Raw genomic sequence first — 25,287 nt, forward strand, 5'->3', positions numbered from 1 at the left:
GTATTATCAAAAGAAGCAGATATTATAGAAGACATGAACTATAATTGTCCACTAGGAAAAAGCGATCATATCATGATAAGGTTTTGTATTAAAGAAAAAAGAGAAGAAAGTACATGTGAAGATTATAAAAGTGAAAGATTTAATTATGGTAAGTCAGATTTTGAACAAATGAGGAGATACTTTGGTGAAGCGGACTGGAGTACACTTATCACAGCAAGTAATGTGCAAAAGAAGTGGGAAGCTTTCATCAATATTTATGAAGAGGGAGTGAAAAGATATGTACCAAAAAGTAGAGACAAAGAGAAGATATAACAATGACTGGTATAATAGAAGATGTGAAATAGCTAGAAAGGAGAGGGAAACGGCATGGAATAGATGGCGAAGCAAAAATACGCAGGAGCTATGGCAAAACTACACAACTACAAGAGATGAATATGTAAGGGTTATTTAGAGAAGAAAAGAAAAATTATGAGAAAGATGTTATGGACAAATGCAAAGAAGAATTAAAACTATTCTTCAGATATGTGAACAGCAAAATGAAAAATAGAGAAGGAATAAGCAGATTGAAGGTGAATGGTCAAATGTGTGAGGATCTTGCTGAATTGGCAGAGATAATGAACGGGAGTTTTCAATCAATATTCACAAAAGAGAAAACATTTGTGTGGCAGAGTGAGATGAGTGAAGAAATGAGTCAGGGGGAAATCCAAGTGGCTGAAGAGGATGTCCAGAAACAGATGGAGGGACTAGACATTAGGAAGGCCCCTGGACCTGATGGAGTGCCAGGATGGATACTAAAAGAGTGCAATCAGCAGTTGACATGGGTAATACATAATATTATTGAAAGCTCCCTAATTGAAAGCAGAGTCCCAATTGAATGGAAGAGAGCCAACATAGTGCTAATCTACAAAGGTGGTAGTAAAGAGGAGCCCTTAAACTATAGACCTGTGTCTCTAACAAGTGTGGTGTGCAAAATGTGTGAAAGATTGATGAAGGATAAATGGATGCAGTACCTAGAAGGAAATGAAGTGATAATAAAGCAACAATTTGGATTTAGGAGAGGGAAATTGTATGTTACAAACTTACTGAGTTTTTATTCTAGAGTGGTGGATATAATGCTGATTGTGTTTATTTAGACCTGACGAAGGCCTTTGATAAAGTGCCACACAGGAAATTGTTGTGGAAGTTGAAGCATAATGGTGGGCTAAGGGGGGGGCCTACTGAGATGGATGGAAAATTTCTTGACAGAGAAATGAGAACGGTGGTAAAAGATCAAAAATCATCATGGAGGGAAGTCATAAGTCAAGTACCCCAAGGGTCAGTACTTGCACCAATCATGTTTGCAGTCTATATAAATGATATGACGGAGAGTGTGAACAGCTACATGAGCCTTTTTGTGGATGATGCAAAGTTGCTGAAGAAAGTTGAGAGTGCAGAGGACTGTGGAACATTACAAGAAGACCTGAACAAGATATCAGAGTGGAGTTATAGATGGGAAATGGAATTTAATTTAAAGAAGTGTAAGGTAATAGAATTTGGAAAAGTACAAGAAGAGTAAAAGGAAATTATGTGTTGAATGGTGTAAGGTTGAGTGGAGCAGAAGAGGAAAAGGATCTCAGTGTTACAGTGACTGGGAACCTGACCCAGGAGAAACACATTATCAAAGTTACAAGAGAAACCTATAACTTGTTAAGAAGAATAAGGCAGGCCTTTGTATATATGGATGAAGAGATGGTCAGGAAGATGATCGTGTCACTGATAAGACCTAGACTAGAATATGCAGCAGTAGTGTGGTTGCCATACAAGAAAAAGGATATAAGGAAGATGGAGAGAGATCAGAGAGCAGCTACGAAGATGGTACCAAGTATCAGGGACTTGTCATATGAAGAGAGACTGGAAAGGCTACATCTACCAATGTTGGAAAAGAGGAGAGAAAGGGGAGACTTGATTGCGATATATAAAGCATATGAGGGAGTAGAGGAGGTGGACTGGAGTGACTTAATGGTCTGGGATACATGGGACACTTGAGGACATGGGAAGAGGCTGAAGAGGAGTGCTTGTAGAAGAGACGTCAAAAAGTATAGTTTCCCATATAGAAGTACTGATGTAAGGAACAGTCTGGATGAGGAGATAGTAAATGCAGAAAGTATACATGGATTCAAGGCTAAATTGGATATTAAAAGATATGGAGATGGGGACAGCACGAGCATGGCTCTTTTCCCATAAAGCACAACTAGGTAAATACACAGACACACACACAGTGAAGGCAGAGCTGACAGGATATGTTTCCTAGTGCTCTGCATATAGAAGGAAAGAAAAACACAAATCACTCACGGTGGAACAAGATATGTTATGAAGACACAGGAATACCTAGGTGGTAAATAGGGAGGGGAGAATCAGTACGTGAATATAGTTATCCCATCCCTAGGAAAGTTTGGTTAGTTTGTTTACACTAGACAGAGATGGTGGAGTGCAACACCCCAAAAGGAAGGGAGTCCTCTGAAGGTTTTACTGGTGAAGAAAGAGAACTAAATTATAGACTGCAGTGTAGAAAAATTTTGGATTTGGAAGAAATGATGGACAAGTTAGTGGAGACAATAAAGACATTGGAGGCACACCAGAAGGAGACAGGTGAGGAGCTGGTGACTATTACAGCAAAGATGATGGAGATGGAAGATAAAAATGAGAAGTTAAAGGTGGAAAATGACTGTTTAAAGAAACAAATAAAAGAAAAAGTAGAAACTATTCAGAAAGGAAATGAGGAACTGAAAGCAAGTGTAAAGGATGTGGAAATGAGGCAAAATAAGTGAATGTAAAATTTTAAGAAGAATCACTAAAGAAAATAAGAGAACAACAAGAAAATGAGAAACAAAACCTTGGACAAAAAGTGCTAAATGTTATTAAAGAAGAGAAAAAATTAGTGAGAGACACTATAAAAATATAAACAAGTAATTGTATTTGGTTTAAAGGAAAATAGTAAGCAAAATTCAAAGAGAGGAAAAGGAAAAGAACCCACCGAATAAGTTACTGAAGAAAGTGATGTATGAAGACAGCCAGGTAGTAAAGCAAATGGAAGAGTAACATAGGATTGGGAAATATAAAGAAGAAAAAGCGAGACCCATAAGAATAAGGTTTTGGAACACAGGTACAAGCAGAAGTAATTAATAGGTCTTGGAGGTTGTCTGGAGATGAAAAATACAGGAATGTATGCTTAAACAGGAATATGGATGAGACAGAAAGGTTGAAGGAAAAGGAGCTAGTAAATGAGGCTAAACAATAAAAACAAACAATGAACAGAGGAGAAGTTTTTTTCTGGAGAGTGAGAGATATGAGAATAAAGAAATGATATATCAAACAGTAAGGTATGTTATACTAATATAAATGGATCAATGTCAACTAAAATGGAATTAAATGAATTGTTAAACAGAACCACACTGGATGTTGTTGCATTATGAGACAAAATGGAAAAATGAATGGGGAACTCCTGACATTGGTAATGATAAATATGATTTATGGATGAAAAATAAAGTGACAAGGGAGGAGGGGGAGTGATCATTCTGACAAAACAAAAAAAAGTGACAAGGGAGGAGGGGGTTATCATTCTGACAAAAAAATGTGTTAAAGTGGAGAAGGTAATAAAAAGTGAAAACAAGTCTGAAATTCTACAACTGATGATTAGAAGTGGTAATGGAAGGATAATTAATTATGTAGGAGCATATGTAGCACCTATGACCAATGCTTGGCGAAAAGAAGAGCACAAAGAGATGTTGGTAGATGTGTTAAAAGGTCTTGAAAAGATAGTGATGGAAAGTAGTTATATAGTTATTGTTGGTGATTGTAAGGAGATATATTGGTAGACATTGACAACTACTGGAAGTGAGAGCTCAAGGAGTAATAGACTATTGAGCTGGGCAGTGGAAAACTTAATGACTCTATGGGATGATTGTGATACCAGATTTAGTGGAAGAGATAAACTATCAAGACTTGATTTAATGTTTACCAAGGACATGGAAATTATTGAAACTATACACTATGATAACCCTCTAGGTAAAAGTGATCATGTGTTGATGGAATTTAATTTGAAAAATGAAAATGTAATCAATGATGAAAATTATAAGGTGAAAAGATTTAAATATAACAAAGCTGAATTTGAAAAATTAAGAAAGTACTTTGTTGCCATGGACTGAAAATGGAAAGACATTGAAGATGCAGAAGATGTTTGGGAAAAAATAGGATGAATTTTTAAGGACACATAATTCTGCTGTGGAGAAATTTGGAGAAACCTAAAGGAGGAGCAAGATGTAGAAAGGGTAAATGCAAAGGGGCTAGAAATCGTAAATCAAATACTTGGAATAGATGGAAGAGGAGAACTGAGAGCAGATGGGAGGAATATATTGATGTTAGAAACAAGTACATTAAGATAATAAGAATGGAGAGAAGAAACTATGAAAGAGATATAATAGATAAGTGTATAAATGAACCCAAACTATTCTTTAGACATATTAATGGGAAATGAAGACGAAGGAAGTTATATCAAGATTAAAAGTTGAAGGAAAAATCTATGAGGATGCACAGGACATGACGGAGGTTATGAACAATAGTTTCAGATCGGTATTTACTGCTGAAGGGGAGTTTGATACTGGAAGGGATAAGATGATGTGGAATATACTAAGTACAGTCCCAGTCAGTTATGAGAAAATACTTAAGATGGTGGAAGAACTTCATGTAAATAAAGCAACTGGTCCAGATGGAGAATCAAACTGGATATTGAAGGAATGTAGAGAACAAATGGCTGATAAAATTCACAGTTTAGTGGTGACATCACTATCACAGGGAGGAGTACCAAAAGATTAGAAGAGAGCAAATATTACACCAATATTCAAAGGAGGAAATAAGGAAAACCCACTAAATTATAGACCAGTGTCTTTGACTACTGTTGTAGGAAAGCTAAGTGAAAGAACAATAAAGGAAAGATGGATGTAACATTAGGAAAAAGATAAAGTTTTAGTAAATTGTCAATTTGGATTTAGAAGGGGAAGATCATGCTCCATGAACTTATTGTCCTTTTATTCAAGGATAGTCGACATTGTGCAGGAGAGAAACAGATGGGTGGATGGTGTTTACTTAGACTTAAAAAAGCGTTTGGCAAAGTACCACACCAAATATTGCTATGGAAGATAAAAAATTATGGAAAAATTAGAGGAAGACTGCAGAAGTGGATGGAGGATTATCTGGATGATAGAGATATGAGAACTGTAATACAAGACCAGAATTCATCTTGGCTTAAAGTAACTAGTGGTGTCCCCACAGGGGTCAGTGTTAGGACTGATAATGTCTGTGATATATGTGAACAACATAAATGAAGAAATAGATAGTTAAATGAACTTCTTTGCAGATGATGCTAAGCTGATGAGAAGGGTAGAAAATGTAAATGACTATATGGTACTGCAAGATTATTTAAATAAGGTATATGGATGGAGTAAATCTTTGCAAATGGATTTTTTTTTTTTATGTAGGAGGGACACTTGCCAAAGGCAACAAAAAAAAAAAAAAATGCCCACTGAAATGCCAGTCCCATAAAAGGATCAAAGCAGTAGTCAAACACTGATGGATAAGTATCTTGAAACCTCCCTCTTGAAGGAATTTAACTCATAGGAAAGTGGGAATACAGAAGCAGGTAGGGAGTTCCAGAGTTTACCAGAGAAAGGGATGAATGATTGAGAATACTGGTTAACTTTCCACTAGAGAGGTGGACAGAATAGGGGTGAGAGAAAGAAAAAAGTCTTGTGCAGCGAGGCAGCGGGAGGAGGGGAGGCATGCAGTTAGCAAGATCAGAAGAGCAGTTAGCATGAAAATAGCGGTAGAAGACAGCTAGATATGCAACATTGCGGCGGTGAGAGAGAGGCTGAAGACATTCAGTTAGAGGAGAGGAGTTGATGAGACGAAAAGCTTTTGATTCCACCCTGTCTAGAAGAGCAGTATGAGTGGAACCCCTCCAGACATGTGAAGCTTACTCCATACATGGACGGATAAGGCCCTTGTACAGTTAGCAGCTGGAGGGGTGAGAAAAACTGGCGGAGATGTCTCAGAATGCCTAACTTCATAGAAGCCGTTTTAGCTAGAGATGAGATGTGAAGTTTCCAGTTCAGATTATAAGTAAAGGAAAGACCGAGGATGTTCAGTGTAGAAGAGGGGGACAGTTGAGTGTCACTGAAGAAGAGGGGATAGTTGTCTGGAAGATTGTGTTGAGTTGACAGATGAAGGAATTGAGTTTTTGAGGCATTGAACAATACAAAGTTTGCTCTGCCCCAATCAGAAATTTTAGAAAGATCAGAAATCAAGCGTTCTGTGGCTTCCCTGTGTGAAATGTTTACCTCCTGAAAGGTTGGACATCTATGAAAAGACGTGGAAAAGTGCAGGGTAGGAGCGTAGGATTGGATAGGACAAGAAGTAGCAGCGTAGGAGTAGATAGGACAAGAAGTTTGGTTTAGAAGATCATTAATGAATAAGAAGAAGAAAATGGGTGACAGGACAGAATCCTGAGGAACACCACTGTTAATAGATTTAGGAGAAAAACAGTGACCGTCTACCACAGCAGCAATAGAACGGTCAGAAAGGAAACTTGAGATGAAGTTACAGAGAGAAGGATAGAAGCCGTAGGAGGGTAGTTTGGAAATCAAAGCTTTGTGCCAGACTCTATCAAAAGCTTTTGATATGTCCAAGGCAACAGCAAAAGTTTCACCAAAATCTCTAAAAGAGGATGACCAAGACTCAGTAAGGAAAGCCAGAAGATCACCAGTAGAGCGGCCTTGATGGAACCCATACTGGCGATCAGATAGAAGGTTGTGAAGTGATAGATGTTTAAGAACCTTCCTGTTGAAGATAGATTCAAATACTTTAGATAGACAGGAAATTAAAGCAATAGGACGGTAGTCTGAGGGATTAGAACGGTCACCCTTTTCAGGAACAGGTTGAATGTAGGCAAACTTCCAGCAAGAAGGAAAGGTAGATGTTGACAGACAGAGCTGAAAGGTGCAAGCATGGAGGCACAGTTTCGGAGAACAATAGGAGGGGCCCCATCAGGTGCATGAGCCTTCTGAGGGTTTAAGCCAGCAAGGGCATGGAAAACATCATTGCGAAGAATTTTAATAGGTAGCATGAAGTAGTCAGAGGGTGGAGGATAAGGAGGAACAAGCCCAGAATCGTCCAAGGTAGTTTTTAGCAAAGGTTTGAGCGAAGAGTTCAGCTTTAGAAATAGATGTGATAGCAGTGGTGCCATCTGGTTGAAATAAAGGAGGGAAAGAAGAAGAAGCAAAGTTATTGGAGGTATTTTTGGCTAGATGCCAGAAGTCACGAGGGGAGTTAGATCTTGAAAGGTTTTGACACTTTTTATTAATGAAGGAGTTTTTGGCTAGTTGGAGAACAGACTTGGCATGGTTCCAGGCAGAAATATAAAGTGCATGAGATTCTGGTGATGGAAGCCTTAAGTACCTTTTTTTTGGGCCACCTCTCTATCATGTATAGCACGAGAACAAGATGTGTTAAACCAAGGTTTGGAAGGTTTAGGTCAAGTAAAAGAGTGAGGAATGTATGCCTCCATGCCAGACACTATCACCTCTGTTATGCGCTCAGCACACAAAGACAGGTTTCTGACATGGAAGCAGTAGTCATTCCAAGGAAAATCAGCAAAATACCTCCTTAGGTCCCTCCAACTAGCAGAGCCAAAACGCCAGAGGCACCTTCGCTTAGGGGGATCCTGAGGAGGGATTGGAGCAATAGGACAAGATACAGATATGAGATTGTGATTGGAGGAGCCCAACAGAGAAGAAAGGGTGACACCATAAGCAGAAGGATTAGAGGTCAGGAAAAGGTCAAGAATGTTGGGCGTACTCGTATCTCCAAGACGGTCAGGAATACGAGTAGGGTGTTTCACCAATTGCTCTAGGTCATGGAAGATAGCAAAGTTGAAGGCTAGTTCACCAGGATGGTCAATGAAGGAAGAGGAAAGCCAAAGCTAGTGGTGAACATTGAAGTCTCCAACAATGGAGATCTTTGCAAAAGGGGAGAGGGTCAGAATGTGCTCCACTTTGGAAGTTAAGTAGTCAAAGAATTTCTTATAGTCAGAGGAGTTAGGTGAGAGGTATAGAGCACAGATAAATTTAGTTTGAGGGTGACTCTGTAGTTATAGCCAGATGGTGGAAAACTCAGAAGATTCAAGAGCGTGGGCACGAGAGGAGGTTAAGTCATTGCGTACATAAACGCAACATCCAGCTTTGGATTGAAAATGAGGATAGAGAAAGTAGGAGGAAACAGAAAAGGGGCTACTGTCAGTTGTCTCAGACACCTGAGTTTCAGTGAGGAAAAGAAGATGAGGTCTAGAAGAGGAGAGGTTGTGTTCTACAGATTGAAAATTAGATCTTAGACCATGAATGTTGCAGAAGTTAATGAAGAAAAAGTTGAGGGGGGTGTCAAGACACTTAGGGTCATCGACAGAAAGGGACATTTATGGTCCGCTCCCCAGATGGGGACTCCGAGGCTGGTGTAGGAGTCCCCATGATAATTTTGAGATTTTTGAGTGAAGGGTGTGTGTGTTATTAGGTGCTTGTAGTTTTGTGTGGAGGAAGAGAGTTGTCTTTGGAGGGCAGGCTGTGATTGCCCCCTTGTGTTGTGAGACACAAAGGGAAACGTTCAGTGAGGTCACAGCTGGGTTTAATGATAAGTTCACAGCAGCCCCTGAACAGAGCTTTAGACCTCACTGGGAGTAATTATTGTTTCAGCAGGTGTCTACTGCCTCCTCCAAAAAAATCAAATTTTAGTAAATGTAAAGTAATGGAGTTTGGTAAGAGTAAGAAAAGAATACGATATCACTATGAGATGGATGGTGTGAAGCTGAAGAAGTCAAAAGAGGAAGTGGATTTGTGAGTAACAGTTACTGAAAATCAGACTCCAAACAGACACAATGATGAAATTACTGGAGGGATGATGAATTTGTTAAAAAGAGTGAGAATGACATTCTCATATTTGGATAAAGAAATGATAAAAAAGTTGTTGATTTCCATGACACGACTAAGATTGGAATATGCGGCAAAGAGGAATATTGTAAAATTAGAAAGAGTACAAAGAGCAGTCACTAAGATGGTTCCATCACAAAGATGGTTCTGGAGTTGAGCAAGTCAACCTATGAAGAGAGATTAAAAATGTTGGAAATTCCTACCCTTGAAAATAGGAGAGAGAGAGAGAGAGAGAGAGAGGAGATTTAATAAACATCTATAGAATGATAAATGGTAAGGAAAATGTGGACAAAAAATGTTTCATAAATTTAGACACACAGAGCACAAGGGGACACAGTAAGAAGCTGAAGAAAGTTAACTGGAGAAGAGACATCAATAAATATAATTTTTCTCATAGAAGTGTGAACAAATTAAATGAACTCAGTGAAGACATTGTCAATGCCATAACTGCCCAAGCTTTTAAGACCAAACTGGGTAGATATAGAGACAGGACACTACGAGATTACTCCCCTCCCATAAACACACACACACACACACACACACACACACTCACTGTCTGATCACAGTGTCCATCCACGAAGAGTTGGCTTCAGGCACTTTGCGGCAGGCCAGAGCTGAGGCCTTGATGATGAAATCATTGAAGGAGAGCCGCACACCCTCTTGGTCAAGCAGCTGGTTGAACTCTTGTCTCAGCTGGGCAACAGCATCCATACAGACATCTATGCTCAAGTAGTAGTGTGGGATGGTCTGGGAAACACACAAGATGAAGGAAGAATTTTGCATTCATGGAAGTGACTAACTCCTGACTATTAAGTCTTCATGTAACTAAGATTTTTTTCTTTACAGATTTAGCATCAAATAAAAGATGCTACTTTTCTGCATCTTTAGCAAAAAATACAATGAGTGCCATCAGGTTATAAGGTATCCTATCGTCATGCATGCATGCTTGACACATACAACAATGATGAATATTTATCAATTATCAAAACAGTAGGAACTGAAGATTCTTCCCAGAGTCATTTTCATCTTGTGTTCTAAATTTCCATGTTGAAAGTAATTGTATCAAGTACCATTATTCCTGATATTCATCAATCTCTAACTAATGGATGCCTACACACACACACACACACACACACACACACACACACACACACATATATATATATATATATATATATATATATATATATATATATATATATATATATATATATATATATATATATATATATATATATATATATATATATATATATATATATATATATATATATATATATATATATATATATATATACATGACTTATTTTGCCTTGACACATCCCTACCTGCTTGGACATGCAGAGCCTCTTGGCTATGACATTACGTATGTTGGAGATTGGTATGTCGGTATAGCCAGCTTGTTCTGCCGGCATGGATCCAACCTGCAAAGGAAGAAAAGCTTCAGTGAGAGAGAGAGAGAGAGAGAGAGAGAGAGAGAGAGAGAGAGAGAGAGAGAGAGAGAGAGAGAGAGAGAGAGAGAGAGAGAGAGAGAGAGAGAGAGAGAGAGAGATAATATAATCTGATAGAGGAATTTTAAATGAGAGAAAACACATGTTTTTAAGGATTCTAGTAATTCTTATGATCCTACATATTGTGACTGTGTAAAGAGTCAAAGTTTGTTACAGGGAAAAAGGCAAGAAATAAGTCTACCTTTACAAGAACGAGTAAGCTAGCTCAATCTTTCCTATGCATCGAGACATGAACTTGAACTGTATCATGGCCCAAATAGTTACTCCAAAACTAGCTGTATAACTTACACTGTGCTGATGCTATAATGGTTTTCTTTCCTGAAACTCCACAGACAATGTAATGCATGTACTCCAAGCCTTGCCTAACTCAATGAATATGTTGGCTTGTCAATGCAATCCTGTATAGGACATCTGAGGGGTATCTTGAGGTGGTGGGCTCGGATTTGACAGTCAGCCATATCTGCTTACTTATCCTAGGCTAAGCGTAACTCTTGAAGTTAAGCTACCTCCAGACCTGTCTTAAACATAAGATCTAGACTCAGCACAACTTGGGAAGTTCAGCACAACTCTAAGCCTAAGAGTTGGGCTGAGTCAAACCTCTCAAGTTAAGAATCTTTGTTAATATAGCCACTGATAAACATACAAAGATGTGCTGCCCATCACTCTTTACATATGAAGAGCCTCCTGATCATGTATACATCAATGGTATGGTGAAAATGTACCACCTTTCACTCACTCATACACAAGTAGCCTTGCAATCATATGCACATATCTCGACAGTGTGGCAAAATAATATAAAAACCCATACATAGGTGACACAATATCATTCAATAATGTTAGTGATGACCATAAACTACTAACACCTCTCACACTTCTATTCATCAAGTTATACAGCTACATGAAGCTACTTATCAGATAAGTTTTAAAAAGGTTTCACTTTGCTAAACCATTTTTATATATGCACAAAACAAGTGTCAAAGTAGCAAGCACTCCACAGGTTGAAAAACAATCTAGCAACCCATGTTCTTCCAGAAAGAACACTATGCAAACCCTGCCAGTCACCAGTGGCCACCCTGTGGGGAGGGCAGCATGGCTAAGGGTAATGAAACAGAATGAGATCGACTGCTGGTCAGTCAGGTGATCAAATGTCTACTTAGCAGAAAAGGTTTGGCTCACTAGCATTTGTCTATTGGGCCTCATAGTTGACAGGATGTCAGCAAGTCAACTATGAGGCAACAAGAATACTATCTGTGCTTTTGTATATAGCCTTTCTAGATTCCCTAATCTTATTTCCCTATACAAAGTTAATTTCAGCAAAAATATATTCATCACACATGGTCTTTATGGAACATACCTATCCTATCATCCAAGGGTGGTGGGTAATCATAGTGTATACAAATGTTCTGAAGAGTGCTTGAACCTTCTCAATCTTTTAATATGAATTTACTGACTGCACACTCCTACTCCACTAGAATATCTTTAATCTATATCTTCCCTCAATAAAAATGTTGATAAATATGTCAAGTTTTTATGTTATTATGCCAACAATAAATCTGATGAGACAGTATAGAAGGCCCCACACTAACAAATAGTTCAGACTACATACAAATTGAATACCACTTCAAACCCACTTTGCTAAGAAAAATCTCGGTAACAAATCCCTTGTTAGTCCTGTCACAATCACGTGCTACCCACACAAGTTGATGCTCAACCACCCACGCATACAAGTACCAATAAACATAAGCAAACTCACACACCTAAAGCAGCTGATGGAAGACCAGGCAGTGAATCATAATCACCATGAAGGAGATATTGAAAAATATAATAGTGGTTGTACCATTATGCAACTGGGCATCATGCATGGTAAGCCCAAAAATACAATAGCTATCTAGGAGAAGGAGGCAGTAGACACCTGTTGAAATGATAATTACTCCCAGTAAGGTCTAAAGCACTGTTCAAGGGGTGCTGTGAACTTATCATTAAACCCAGCTGTGACCTCACTGAACATTTCCCTTTGTGTCTCACAACACAAGGCAGCAGTCACAGCCTGCCCTCTAAAGACAACTCTCTTCCTTCACACAAAACTACAAGCACCTAATAACACACACACCCTTCACTCAAAAATTTTAAAATCATCATGGCAACTCCTACACCAGCCTCGGAGTCCCCATCTGGGGAGGGGACCATAAATGTCCCCAGGTCGGACTGCCTTTCTGTCAACGACCCTAAGTGTCTTGACACCCCTGTCAACTTTTTCTTCATTAACTTCTGCAATATTCACGGTCTAAGATCTAATTTTCAATCTGTAGAACACCACCTCTCCTCTTCTAAACCTCATCTTCTTTTCCTCACTGAAACTCAGGTGTCTGAGACAACTGACAGTAGCCCCTTTTCTGTTTCCTCCTACTTTCTCTATCCTCATTTTTTATCAAAAGCTGGATGCTGCGTTTATATGCACAATGACTTAACCTGCTCTCGTGCCCATGCTCTTGAATCTTCCAAGTTTTCCACCATCTAGCTACAACTACAGTCACTCTCAAACTAAATTTTTTATCTGTGCTGTATATCTTTCACCTAACTCCTCTCACTATAAGAAATTCTTTGACTACTTAACTTCCAAAGTGGAACACATTCTGACCCTCTTCCCTTTTGCAGAGATCTCCATTCTTGGAGACTTCAATGTTCACCACCAGCTTTGGCTTTCCTCTCCCTTCACTAACCATCCTGGTGAACTAGCCTTCAACTTTGCTATCCTCCACGACCTAGAGCAATTGGTGCAACACCCTACTCGTATTACTGACCGTCTTGGAGATATGCCCAACATTCTTGACCTTTTCCTGACCTCTAATCCTTCTCCTTATGCTGTTACCCTTTCTTCTCCATTGGGCTCCTCCAATCACAATCTCATATCTGTATCTTGTCCTATCGCTCCAATCCCTCCTCAGGATCCCCCTAAGTGAAGGTGCCTCTGGTGATTTGCCTCTGCTAGTTGGGGGGACCTGAGGAGGTATTTTGCTGATTTTCCTTGGAATGATTACTGCTTCCGTGTCAGAGACCCGTCTTTGTGTGCTGAGCGCATAACAGAGGTGATAGTGTCTGACATGGAGGCGTACATTCCTCACTCTTTTTCTCGACCTAAACCTTCCAAAACTTGGTTTAACACAGCTTGTTCTCATGCTATACATAATAGAGAGGTGGCCCACAAAAGGTAATTAAGCCTTCCATCACCAGAATCTCATGCACTTTATATTTCTGCCTGGAACCATGCCAAGTCTGTTTTCCAACTAGCCAAAAACTCCTTCATTAACAGAAAGTGTCAAAACCTTTCAAGATCTAACTCCCCTCATGACTTTTGGCATCTAGCCAAAAATATCTCCAATAACTTTGCTTCTTCTTCTTTCCCTCCTTTATTTCAACCAGATGGCGCCACTGCTATCACATCTATTTCTAAAGCTGAACTCTTCGCTCAAACCTTTGCTAAAAACTTTACTCTGGACGATTCTGGGCTTGTTCCTCCCTCTCCTCCACTCTCTGACTGCTTCATGCCACCTATTAAAATTCTTCGCAATGATGTTTTCCATGCCCTCGCTGGCCTAAACCTTCGGAAGACTTATGGACCTGATGGGATCCCTCCTATTGTTCTCCGAAACTGTGCCTCTGTGCTTGCACCTTGCCTAGTTAAACTCTTTCAGCTCTGTCTGTCAACATCTACCTTTCCTTCTTGCTGGAAGTTTGCCTACATTCAACCTGTTCCTAAAAAGGGTGACCGTTCTATTCCCTCAAACTACTGTCCTATTGCTTTAATTTCCTGCCTATCTAAAGTTTTTGAATCTAATCTCAACAGGAAGGTTCTTAAACATCTATCACTTCACAACCTTCTATCTGGTTGCCAGTACGGGTTCCGTCAAGGCCGCTCTACTGGTGATCTTCTGGCTTTCCTTACTGAGTCTTGGTCATCCTCTTTTAGAGATTTTGGTGAAACTTTTGCTATTGCCTTGGACATATCAAAAGCTTTTGATAGAGTCTGGCACAAAGCTTTGATTTCCAAACTACCCTCCTACGGCTTCTATCCTTCTCTCTGTAACTTCATCTCAAGTTTCCTTTCTGACCGTTCTATTGCTGCTGTGGTAGACAGTCACTGTTCCTCTAAATCTATTAACAGTGGTGTTCCTCAGGATTCTGTCCTGTCACCCTCTCTCTTCTTATTATTCATTAATGATCTTCTAAACCAAACTTCTTGTCCTATTCACTCCTACGCTGATGATACCACCCTGCACTTTTCCACGTCTTTTCATAGACTTCCAACCCTTCAGGAGGTAAACATTTCATGCAGGGAAGCCACAGAACACTTGACTTCTGATCTTTCTAGAATTTCAACTCAACACAACCTTCCAGACAACTATCCCCTCTTCTTCAATGATATGCAACTGTCCCCCTCTTCTACACTGAACATCCTCAGTCTGTCCTTTACTTATAATCTGAATTGGAAACTTCACATCTCATCTCTAGCTAAAACAGCTTCTATGAAGTTAGGCATTCTGTGACATCTCTGCCAGTTTTTCTCACTCCCCCAGCTGCTAACTCTGTACAAGGCCTTATCCGTCCATGTATGGAGTATGCTTCACATGTCTGGGGGGGTTCCAGTCATACTGCTCTTCTAGACAGGGTGGAATCAAAAGTTTTTCATCTCATCAACTCCTCTCCTCTGGTAAACTCTGGAACTCCCTGCCTGCTTCTGTATTTCCACCTTCCTATGACTTGAATTCCTTCAAGAGGGAGGTTTCAAGACACTTATTCATCAATTTTTGACCACTGCTTTGACCCTTTTATGGGCCTGGCATTTCAGTGGGCATATATTTTTATTGGATTTTTTTGTTAACCTTGGCCAGTATCCGTCCTACATAAAAAAAAAAAAAACTGTCTTCAGCCTCTCTCTCACCGCCGCAATGTTGCAGCTCTAGCTGTCTTCTACTGCTATTTTCATGCTAACTGCTCTTCTGATCTTGCTAACTGCATGCCTCCCCTCCTTCCGCGGCCTCGCTGCACAAGACTTTCTTCTTTCTCTCATCCCTATTCTGTCCACCTCTCTAACCCAAGAATTAACCAGTATTCTCAATCATTCATCCCTTTCTCTGGTGAACTCTGGAACTCCCTGCCTGCTTCTGTATTTCCACCTTCTATGACTTGAATTCCTTCAAGACGGAGGTTTCAAGACACTTATTCATCAATTTTTGACTACTGCTTTGACCCCTTTATGGCACTGGCATTTCAGTGGGCATTTTTTTTATTGGATTTTTGTTGCCCTTGGCCGGTGTCCTTCCTACATAAAAAAAAAAAATAATGAAGGATAAGCTCAAGAAAGCAAAGGCAGCACAGGACATCACTAAGTTAGTGAAATCAAGAAACACTACAATAGAGGAAACGGAGGATTTCTTGATAGTGTGGACTAAGAAGGAATGTGCGGGAGACTATCAATGAGGGTTTTATCTGTGAAAATTCTTGGATGATTTACAGCGCACAATGAAAAGAACCCTCTAGTACCAGTGAACAAAATGTATTTCTTGCATCCAAAGGGTGGTTTTCTAGATTTTGTAATAACACTGACAGTACATTGTTGTCCATCATGGGAAGGCTGCAAGCGCCAATGTTACAGTGACAAAAGAGTATTTGGATGTTTTTGATAACACTGTAAATACTGGAGGATATGTGCCACATATGTTCAGTTGTGATAAAACTGGTTTGTTCTGGAAAAAATTATCATATTTTCATTCATATGTTGGGTTATTTTTTTGTTCCTAGAAACCAATTAATGTTTTTCCAATGAGTTCAAAAGTTCAAATAATGAACAATTCAGTCAACAAACATCCAACTGGAACAAATCAAATTCATTATCCTGTACCTGTTGAGCACCAATGCCAGCAGCCTGGGATGCAAACTTCTCAATGTCAGCAGCACGAAGCCAGTCTGCTGTGCTGTGTCCCATACCAGACAGCTGTGCCACACTCTGTACATAAAAAAAAGAGAAAAGACATTTGCTGCATGATATTCACTTCATAAGCCCTACAGATACAACAGGTCCAAAAGGTATCATAAAAACATCCTTCCTGCAACTCAAAACAATAAAGGTTCTTACTTTTCCTTATTTTTTTTAGTTCTTAAATAATTTCCCTGAAATCTAATAAAATTACACTAAATATAATACTTGCTTGGAAACACTACACTCAATGGATGCATGATCCACTTAAATAATTCTTAAATAATTTCCCTGAAATCTAATAAAATTACACTAAATATAATACTTGCTTGGAAACACTACACTCAATGGATGCATGATCCACTAAATATGCCAATCAAACAAAACTGACCTGTGATAGACACAAACCACTTCACCATCTGAATAATGGTGTCAAATATTCAAAGTATGGTCATCCCTCGTTAGCCAGAGTTTCAGTTTCTACAGTTTCACTTTTACATGGACTGCTGCCAACCAGAATTTCATGTAATGGAGGAGGCAATGAGAAGCAACCTACCAGTGTTCATCACTTTTTTTCTTTATTGTTTTAGTTAAATGATAAATGTTTTAGTTAAATGATAAATAAAATGTTTGCAACCATTTATATACAGTTTTTCTTTACAAAAACAAGGTTTAGGGGCTCAGGGGTGTTCTTAAGGGAGGGCACTACATTCCTGCAGATTTTCATGTTATAAAATGAGATTTTTTTTTTTTTTGTAATATGCTTCTTTCTGTTCACATATGCACAGCATGTAGGAGTTAAAGCAACAACACTATTGGCCTTGAGGTGCTTCTAAATGCATGACTAAATAACAGAAAGGATGGATCAGGTAGGAAGGAATCTGGTAGTGAAATAAGGGAGGGTACAGACAAACACCAATTTGATGAAATGTAATACTTTGAGTGCAGTATTGCATGTGTGTCTGATGCATCATCAAACATTTTTTTTCATTTTTTTCTTTTAAATATAATATTGTCCATACTTTCTAACTCCATCCCTTGTAATTATAATATGTCACTACTTTTCGTTAATCTCAAAATATTCAGTTAATCTTTAAACTTGTCTTTTCTGTTTATTTCTCTCATTTTGCCTCTTACCATCCTTTCATTATCACCATTCACTTCATTCCTACAGCTGTGGCAAATGTATTGTGTAATGTGATCACTATCACCATTCTGAAAGGCAGACATGTGTTCACATTTATCATTCATTATCACCTGATGACAACTCACCAACACACATGGTCAAGTGCAATTTGTCTGTCAATCCTTTGTTCTTTTTGCCCTTCCACAGGATTTCATCACCTCATGTCTTCCTTGAGTCACCCAATGACACTCCACCTTCCACTACAAAACAGCACACTTAGCCTTATAATTCTCATCCTGTCTCTCAACATCATCAAATCAAAGCAAAATGCCCATTCTCACTGCTTCATTGATATTAATGATCCCTAACCTTTTTTCTAATACCTCATCAATTTTCTCATCTCTAAAAGTAGCATTGCATCCATGCTTCACCATGTTTTCAGTTCATAGAGCTTCTTCATATCAGAATACCTAATGTACTGTGCCAGTTTTCACAAACATAAAGCATTGCCCTTCTCACAATTAATGCAAAGTTATCATTCATTTACAAGAAAGCCCATCATTCTTGAAAAGGGCAATTAAGTCCCTGAACTTTTTCTACCTACTCCTAACTCTTGCTATACAGCAAGCTTATGTTCTACCTCCTACATTGGTGAATCATATCCTCCAAAGAAAAGAATGTGTCACAGCACTGCTAGGATTAATATCTAATATTGTACCATTGGCCTCACTGACTCCTACTGCACACTACAAGTCAAAGCAATCATCATGTATTTAAAACTAAGTAAATACATAATTCATATTACCCATTACACTCAGTCACCACAAACAATGCAGGTGACAGTTTGCAGGAATTTCTTTACACAAACTTGGTTTAACAACTTAAAATATATCAAATTTAATTGTATTTACCTGAAATTTTCACTAAGTACAATCCACCCCAACTGCTGCCAAAAGGCACCATTTATTTTCACTGAACATATGTAAATATCAAGGGAATTTTTTTTAGTTTTCTTTTTTCCAAAATACTGATTGTTTCAGTTTTTATATCTTCAGTTTAGATCAATAAACTAGGAATCAGTATCATTTACCATATAAATAGTGCAGTTTAACAGGTTAAATTCCCTCTTACACAATTTGTTTATACAATGCATATATATATATATATATATATATATATATATATATATATATATATATATATATATATATATATATATATATTGTGTAAAAGGAGAAATACCTCTACACAGAATCAACATTAAGAGCTCTCTCACATACTGTGTATGACCAAACACCATTCCTTGACACTGTCTATCCTGTTCATAAAGATCCTCATTTTGTTTACATTCTCACTTGTTATTCTAGATTACACTCCCAATTGCCACATCAAACTATTTAATGTTCTAAACAACTGACATTCAAGATCACATCACTGACATGCCACTTCAGGTCTCTTGTCAATGCCTCAGGAAATATTATGGAGAGAGAGAGAGAGAGAGAGAGAGAGAGAGAGAGAGAGAGAGAGAGAGAGAGAGAGAGAGAGAGAGAGAGAGAGAGAGAGAGAGAGAGAGAGAGAGAGAGAGAGAGAGAGAGAGAGAGAGAGAGAGAGAGAGAGAGAGAGAGAGAGAGAGAGAGAGTGAATGGTGTTCATTAATTGACATGATATATACCTATAATAAGCCTAAAATCTTAGTACACTGACTGTACATCCTTCACAGTACACTGTATCCTCCTTCAGGCAATCTGGCATTGATAAAGCAATGCTTCAGTTTCAGTGGGGATATAATGTCTGAGTCTTCAATGATGAATTCAATCATGGGTAAAGCAATGAAGCATTGATGTGTAAATCTCACCACCTCATGCAATTTTTGAGCATGACTCAAATCAGAGATGTTTTCAGATCAATCATGAAAATATTGTACATTATAATTTTGTAACCATTTTTCACAATTTTGGCTGTGTATCTCAAATGTCTGAGGCAAATAAGCATTCAGTGGATTATAAGTTCACATGCGTATACTAAATTAAGATGTAAAGGCTAAGTAAAAGTAGAAATTCATCAAAATTCTTAAAAATAAAGGGGTTTGGGGCAGGGATGTGTGACATTTCCATGGCTCCTTTATCTTGCTGTGGATAGAGTAATCTATTTACCTATTAGATGCTTTGCTCACTCCACAAGCATCCTCTCAGACTGTGGCCATGACAGAGGAGCCTCCACCTTTCCCTGCATAAAGATTCCTTTTCTGCTTGTTCAAATACTTGACTTTTACTAGCGCCTCTTTCACAAATGTACTCTTTTATTTTATCCTTCCACCATCTAAGTGTCATTCATCTCATATTAGATCTTTCAGTTTTATCCACTTTTAATTTCTTTACAAACTTTTCACTCATATCTTTTCAATATGGCCATACCATCTGTGTTTCTCTTCACCCACTACAATTACACAAATGCTCACACAAGTTCACCATTCCTAAACCAAACATCCAGTTAAAAAAATTCTGAAAATCAAACTTTTTTTCATGGAGTCCAACAGCTGTGAATGCCAACACAGGAAGCTATGTCACCAGTTCTCATGATCCTTACCTGTACACCATTACTTATGGGTCAATGCTTGTGTGGTAAGCATCTCCAGGCTCAGACTTTTTTGTTTCCTATTCTCAGACAGTTTTAAATTATATTGTATGTCCAAAAGAGCTGCAGATACCCATGTGGGCAATGAGAGCAAAATAGACTTTGTTCAGTTAAAGAGATTGTTGACTGAGAAACTGAAGTCAATGAAGCAGACAATGCTCACAGAAATGTTTACAAAAACTAGTCATAGGAATGCTGTCATCATGGGAGTCAACACCAGACACCTGGATGATTCATGGTAACAATGATAGTGATAGCAGTGATCCCTTTTCTGCAACATCAACATATTAAAGACAGTGTAGCATGATGTGACAGACTTATGAGATGTAGCAGAGTGGCAACCTTTAAGAGAATGTGTGCACTGGAGTGACAATCAAATGATTTTTAAGTTTTATCTTAAATCCTTTTAGAAGATAATCTGTGTAAACCTGGATGTCACAGTGTGCTACTACAGGCACAAAGATCCATGAGATGGAGATGAGTAACAAAGTCATGTGTAGCCATAGTGTATGTTCCTGTTTTATTTTCATACCAATTATCCAATACTCTTTTCTTGAAATAGTTCAAGTGATAGGAAGGAAAATAACAGAATCAGGCAGATACTTTTCCACAGTTTGCCAGTGTAGAGAATAAAAAAGGTAAAGGCAAAGGTGATGGCATACACTATAAATGCGAGTAGCTTCCATGCTCATCTCAGAATATCATCACTTTGACATCCAGATTTCCACAATTTACCTTCTCCAGGTTTCCCAGGTATCAATTCATTGCCCAATCCAGAGGAATGATGAGTAGCTGCATGAGGTGTGCCACAACTGCAGCAGCCTGGATTCAAACTGGAAGTCACTGTATCATAGAAGTATTACAACTTTTCCATTAGTGAGATGGAAAGGATATGGGTGAGAGTAAATACAAAGTTTTATGCAGTGAGGGCACAGGAGGATGGAAGCCATGCGGCTAGCAAGTTCAAAAGAGCAGCAGCTATGAAAATAATAGTAGACAACTGCAAGAGAAACATCACTCTCTCTCCCTCTCTCTCATGCACATCACCCTCTTTCTCCCTCTCTCTTTCTCGGGTTATACATGCCTTTATTCATATAATTTATTAAGATGGCTGGCTGAAAGCATGAAACAGGTATGTTTGGCTATTCGTGGACTTAATGTAATGGAGCATGCAGCACAACTGATCCCATCTCTATGCCTTTCAGAGGCCAACTGGTGGAGGTCTGTATGCCTTGGAATCTCAAGCCAGACTCAATGAGGTGCAGTACAATAAGTTTTTAAATTAAATTTGAATTTTAAACTAGCATCTCAAAATAAACTGCTACAGGGCCTGTGTCCTGGGGCGATGGGTGGTCCTTCGCTATGCTGCTACACTGCTTGGGTAATGGCAAAGCGGAGTATTAGGCAAATAAGGCACATAGCATCAAATTAGAATTTTTGATTAGAAAAGGGAACGATATTGAGAGCACAATTTCATTTTGCAAGTAGACTGCTCGTATCTCTGAACATTTGTAACTCGTTACCTAATAACTTGGACACCCTCTGTGAATATATATATATATATATATATATATATATATATATATATATATATATATATATATATATATATATATATATATACAGACACACACACACACACACACACACACACACACATACATGATATTAAAAGATATGGAGATGGGACAGCATGAGCATAGCTCTTTTCCCATAAAGCACAATTAGGTAAATACACACCCACACACACACACAGAGAGAGAGAGAGAGAGAGAGAGAGAGAGAGAGAGAGAGAGAGAGAGAGAGAGAGAGAGAGAGAGAGAGAGAGAGAGAGAGAGAGAGAGAGAGAGAGAGAGAGAGAGAGAGAGAGAGAGAGAGAGAGAGAGAGAGAGAGAGAGAGAGAGAGAGAGAGAGAGAGAGAGAGAGAGAGAGAGAGAGAGAGAGAGAGAGAGAGAGAGAGAGAGAGAGAGAGAGAGAGAGAGAGAGAGAGAGAGAGAGAGAGAGAATGAAGGAGGTATGAGAAGCATGGGGGTGGGGAAGAGGGATGGGAAGGGAGATGTGGAAAGGGAGAGGAAGAAGACAAGTCTAAGATACATATCAGAGGCAGCTCTAGCCAATGACAGCTACCATGAAAAAAGGATGACAAATGTCCCTTTTGTTAGAAATATAGGTAGGAAAACTGCTTCATCAGGTAGGGAGCTGTCTATACCTCCCTAGGAGTATTTAACTGTGGAAAGTGAGTACAACATCTCCATTGTGTTTAGTACAGATGAAGGAATGAAATGGAGTGATTCAAGAGGTAGAATTCAATACCTGAAGCAGTTTTAGACATATGAAAAGAAAGAGTGTGAAGAAAGTATATATGAGTTAAAGTACAAAAGACTGATAGAAATTTGAGGATAAAATGCTGGAGTATGTGGGTAAGATTGGTGAAAGATGAATGAGATCATAAGTATTTTTAAGGGAACACAGGAACAAATAGACATTTTTGTTATGAGTATCCCCCTTATGGAAGTTCTTGAGAACAGATATCAAGTATACAGAGAAGGACCAGTATGTGAAGCTCTGATCAACATTCTTGTTCATTTTCATATTAGGCAATATCATTGACTTCCACAATCTTTTACCTGAGAGAGAACCTAAAAATATCAGGAAACCTAGGCATTTTAGAAAGGTTCACATAAATCTAAACTAGTGCACAGAATACATCCTCACACCTGTTCTTAAACAATTCCATTCCTTTCAAATATTTATCTTACATTTTTTTTTTGTTTAAACATGTTTGCCTCACTGTCTCAACCTCTTTTTCTTTGATAGGTTATTTATGGTTTTCAGATTTGATTATTTCATTTTCATGTGAGATTATGTCATATTAATAATAACTTTTTGGGAGTTGAAAAGAAAAGCCTCCTCTCTCTATGGCATACCCAATTAAACATTAGCAGAGCTGGACAGACTGAATTGAAAACCATTAGCAGAGCAGTGGCTTTGGGATGGCTCAACATGTCAGCTACAAAAACACCAATTCAGTCATGACTTAACACCACCCTGACTCTGCACTGCCAAGCCCTTACTAGTGGAATCACCTCATCCCTACTTCTACAAGATAATTTGAACTTGTATAATCTATCATTCTACCTGATCACAACAATATTCTTGATATTCCACCCTTCCTCTTTAAGGGAGCATTAATTGCTCCACTCTCCTAAAATTCTTAAATGCATCACATACAATTCTAACTTAATTTCTCTACATCTTCCTTCTTTTTCTGCTAGCTTCAAACTCATTTATTGACTTATTACATATTTATGGATAAATTTGTGTTTATCTTTTATGTAAAAATATCAATTAGGCCTTACCAATAAGTCAACATTTTGTTCACCAGCAATCTTCTTTGCATAAGGAGAGGCAAAGACAAGACCTCCTGGGGCAGTGGGTGATGCAGCAGGAAGTGGTGGTGGTGGTGCAGCAGCAACAGGTGGTGGTGGCAGTGCAGCAGCAGGAGCAGCAGGAGCAGGTGTTGGTGGTGGGGGTGGTGGTGGTGCAGCAGCAGCAGCACTGGGTCCCTCTGGTGCCTTGTAATCCTTGAAAGCAGCTACATCCTTCTCATCACTCACAATGATGCACAACAGCTGTTGTCAAGAAAGTGAAATTTAATATTGCATATTTTCATCTGAAGGCCTCAATCAAGCATAAGAAAAAGAAACTGGATAATGATTAAAGTTACTCATGTATTCAGTGATATACCAATAAATGGAGGTTCCGATGATATAAGGAGTTAGGTTCCATTTGAATTGCTTGTATAGCGAATTCTCGTATAATGAAAAACATGACTACAGTGGAACCTCAAATACCAAATGCCTCCCTTTTTTAAGAAATTGATTTTTGAGCAAAATTTTAAACTCATAATTGCCATGGTCACCATACCATAATTTTGTTCTCGAACAAAGTTATTTGATTTTGAATACTAAAAGACAAAGCAAAAGCTGCTGTTTATTACTAATTCATAGTTTCTATAAATATTTCCTTCATTTTCATAGTGGATAAGACAGTAATTCAGTCTTAGAAATAAGGTAAATGTGATCACACTGAAAAGCCTCAATGCAAACAAAGTTTTTGCCTGACTCAGGAGTAATCCTAAGTTACCTGTGGCTCTCTTGATGACTCACAATGCTATCACTACTGCACACCTGCATTTTCTGAGGACCTTTTCCCAGCAACAAGATTTCTAAGTGATCACTTTGATTTTGGCAGTAATTTACCAGAAAAAGGGATGAATGATTGAGAATACTGGCTAAATCTTCCACTAAAAAGGTGAACAGAATAGGGATGAAAGAAAGAAAAAGAAAATCTTGTGCAGTGAGGCCATGAGAGGAGGGGATGCATGCAGTTAGTAAGATCAGAAGAGTGGTTAACATGAAAAATGCACTAGATGCAATATTGCAGCAATGAGAAAGAGGCTGAAGACAGTCAGTTAAAGAGGACTTGATGAGATGAGAAGCTTTTGATTCCATCCTGTCTAAAACAGCACTATGAGTGGAAACCCCCCCCCCTCCCAAATACACATGAAGGATTCTCCATATGTGGACAGACGAGGTTCCTGTACAGAACCTGTACAGAGGGGAGCTTCCTGTAAGCTGGGGGGAGGGATGAGAAAATCTGGCAGAGACAACTCAAAACATCAAACTTCATAGAAGCTGTTTTAGCTAAAGATGAGATTTGAAACTACCAGTTTAGATTATAAGTAAAGGACAGACAGAAGATGCTCAGTATGGAAGAGGGGGGACAGTTGAGTCTCACTGAAGAGGGGATAGTTATCTGGAAGGCTGTGTCAAGTTGACAGATAAAGGAATTGAGTTTTTGAGACATTGAACATTACTAAGTTTGCTCTACTTCAATCCGAAATTTTAGGGAGATCAATAGGAGCCAACATAGGAGTGATAGATGTTTAAGAATCTTCCTGTTGAGGATAGATTCAAAAACTTTAGATAGGCAGAAAATTAAAGCAATAGGACGGTAGTTTGAGGGATTAGA

The 25,287-nt window shown here is 38.6% G+C and overlaps 1 protein-coding gene across 1 annotated transcript in view; it reads right to left on the reverse strand.

Annotated features, from left to right (window-relative positions):
• LOC135104926 (dihydrolipoyllysine-residue acetyltransferase component of pyruvate dehydrogenase complex-like) overlaps positions 1-25,287 on the reverse strand; it is a 126,009-nt gene that overhangs the window by 50,334 nt on the left and 50,388 nt on the right. Inside the window, exons 4-7 of the mRNA XM_064012688.1 lie at positions 23,613-23,885; positions 16,419-16,523; positions 10,337-10,432; positions 9,562-9,755 (exon numbers count right to left, since the gene is read on the reverse strand). Of these exons, the coding sequence (XP_063868758.1) occupies positions 9,562-9,755; positions 10,337-10,432; positions 16,419-16,523; positions 23,613-23,885 (668 nt within the window). The remainder of the gene's footprint in view (positions 1-9,561; positions 9,756-10,336; positions 10,433-16,418; positions 16,524-23,612; positions 23,886-25,287) is intronic.

Source organism: Scylla paramamosain, chromosome 11, assembly GCF_035594125.1.
Source record: "Scylla paramamosain isolate STU-SP2022 chromosome 11, ASM3559412v1, whole genome shotgun sequence".
Classification (NCBI taxonomy): Eukaryota; Metazoa; Arthropoda; class Malacostraca; order Decapoda; family Portunidae; genus Scylla; species Scylla paramamosain.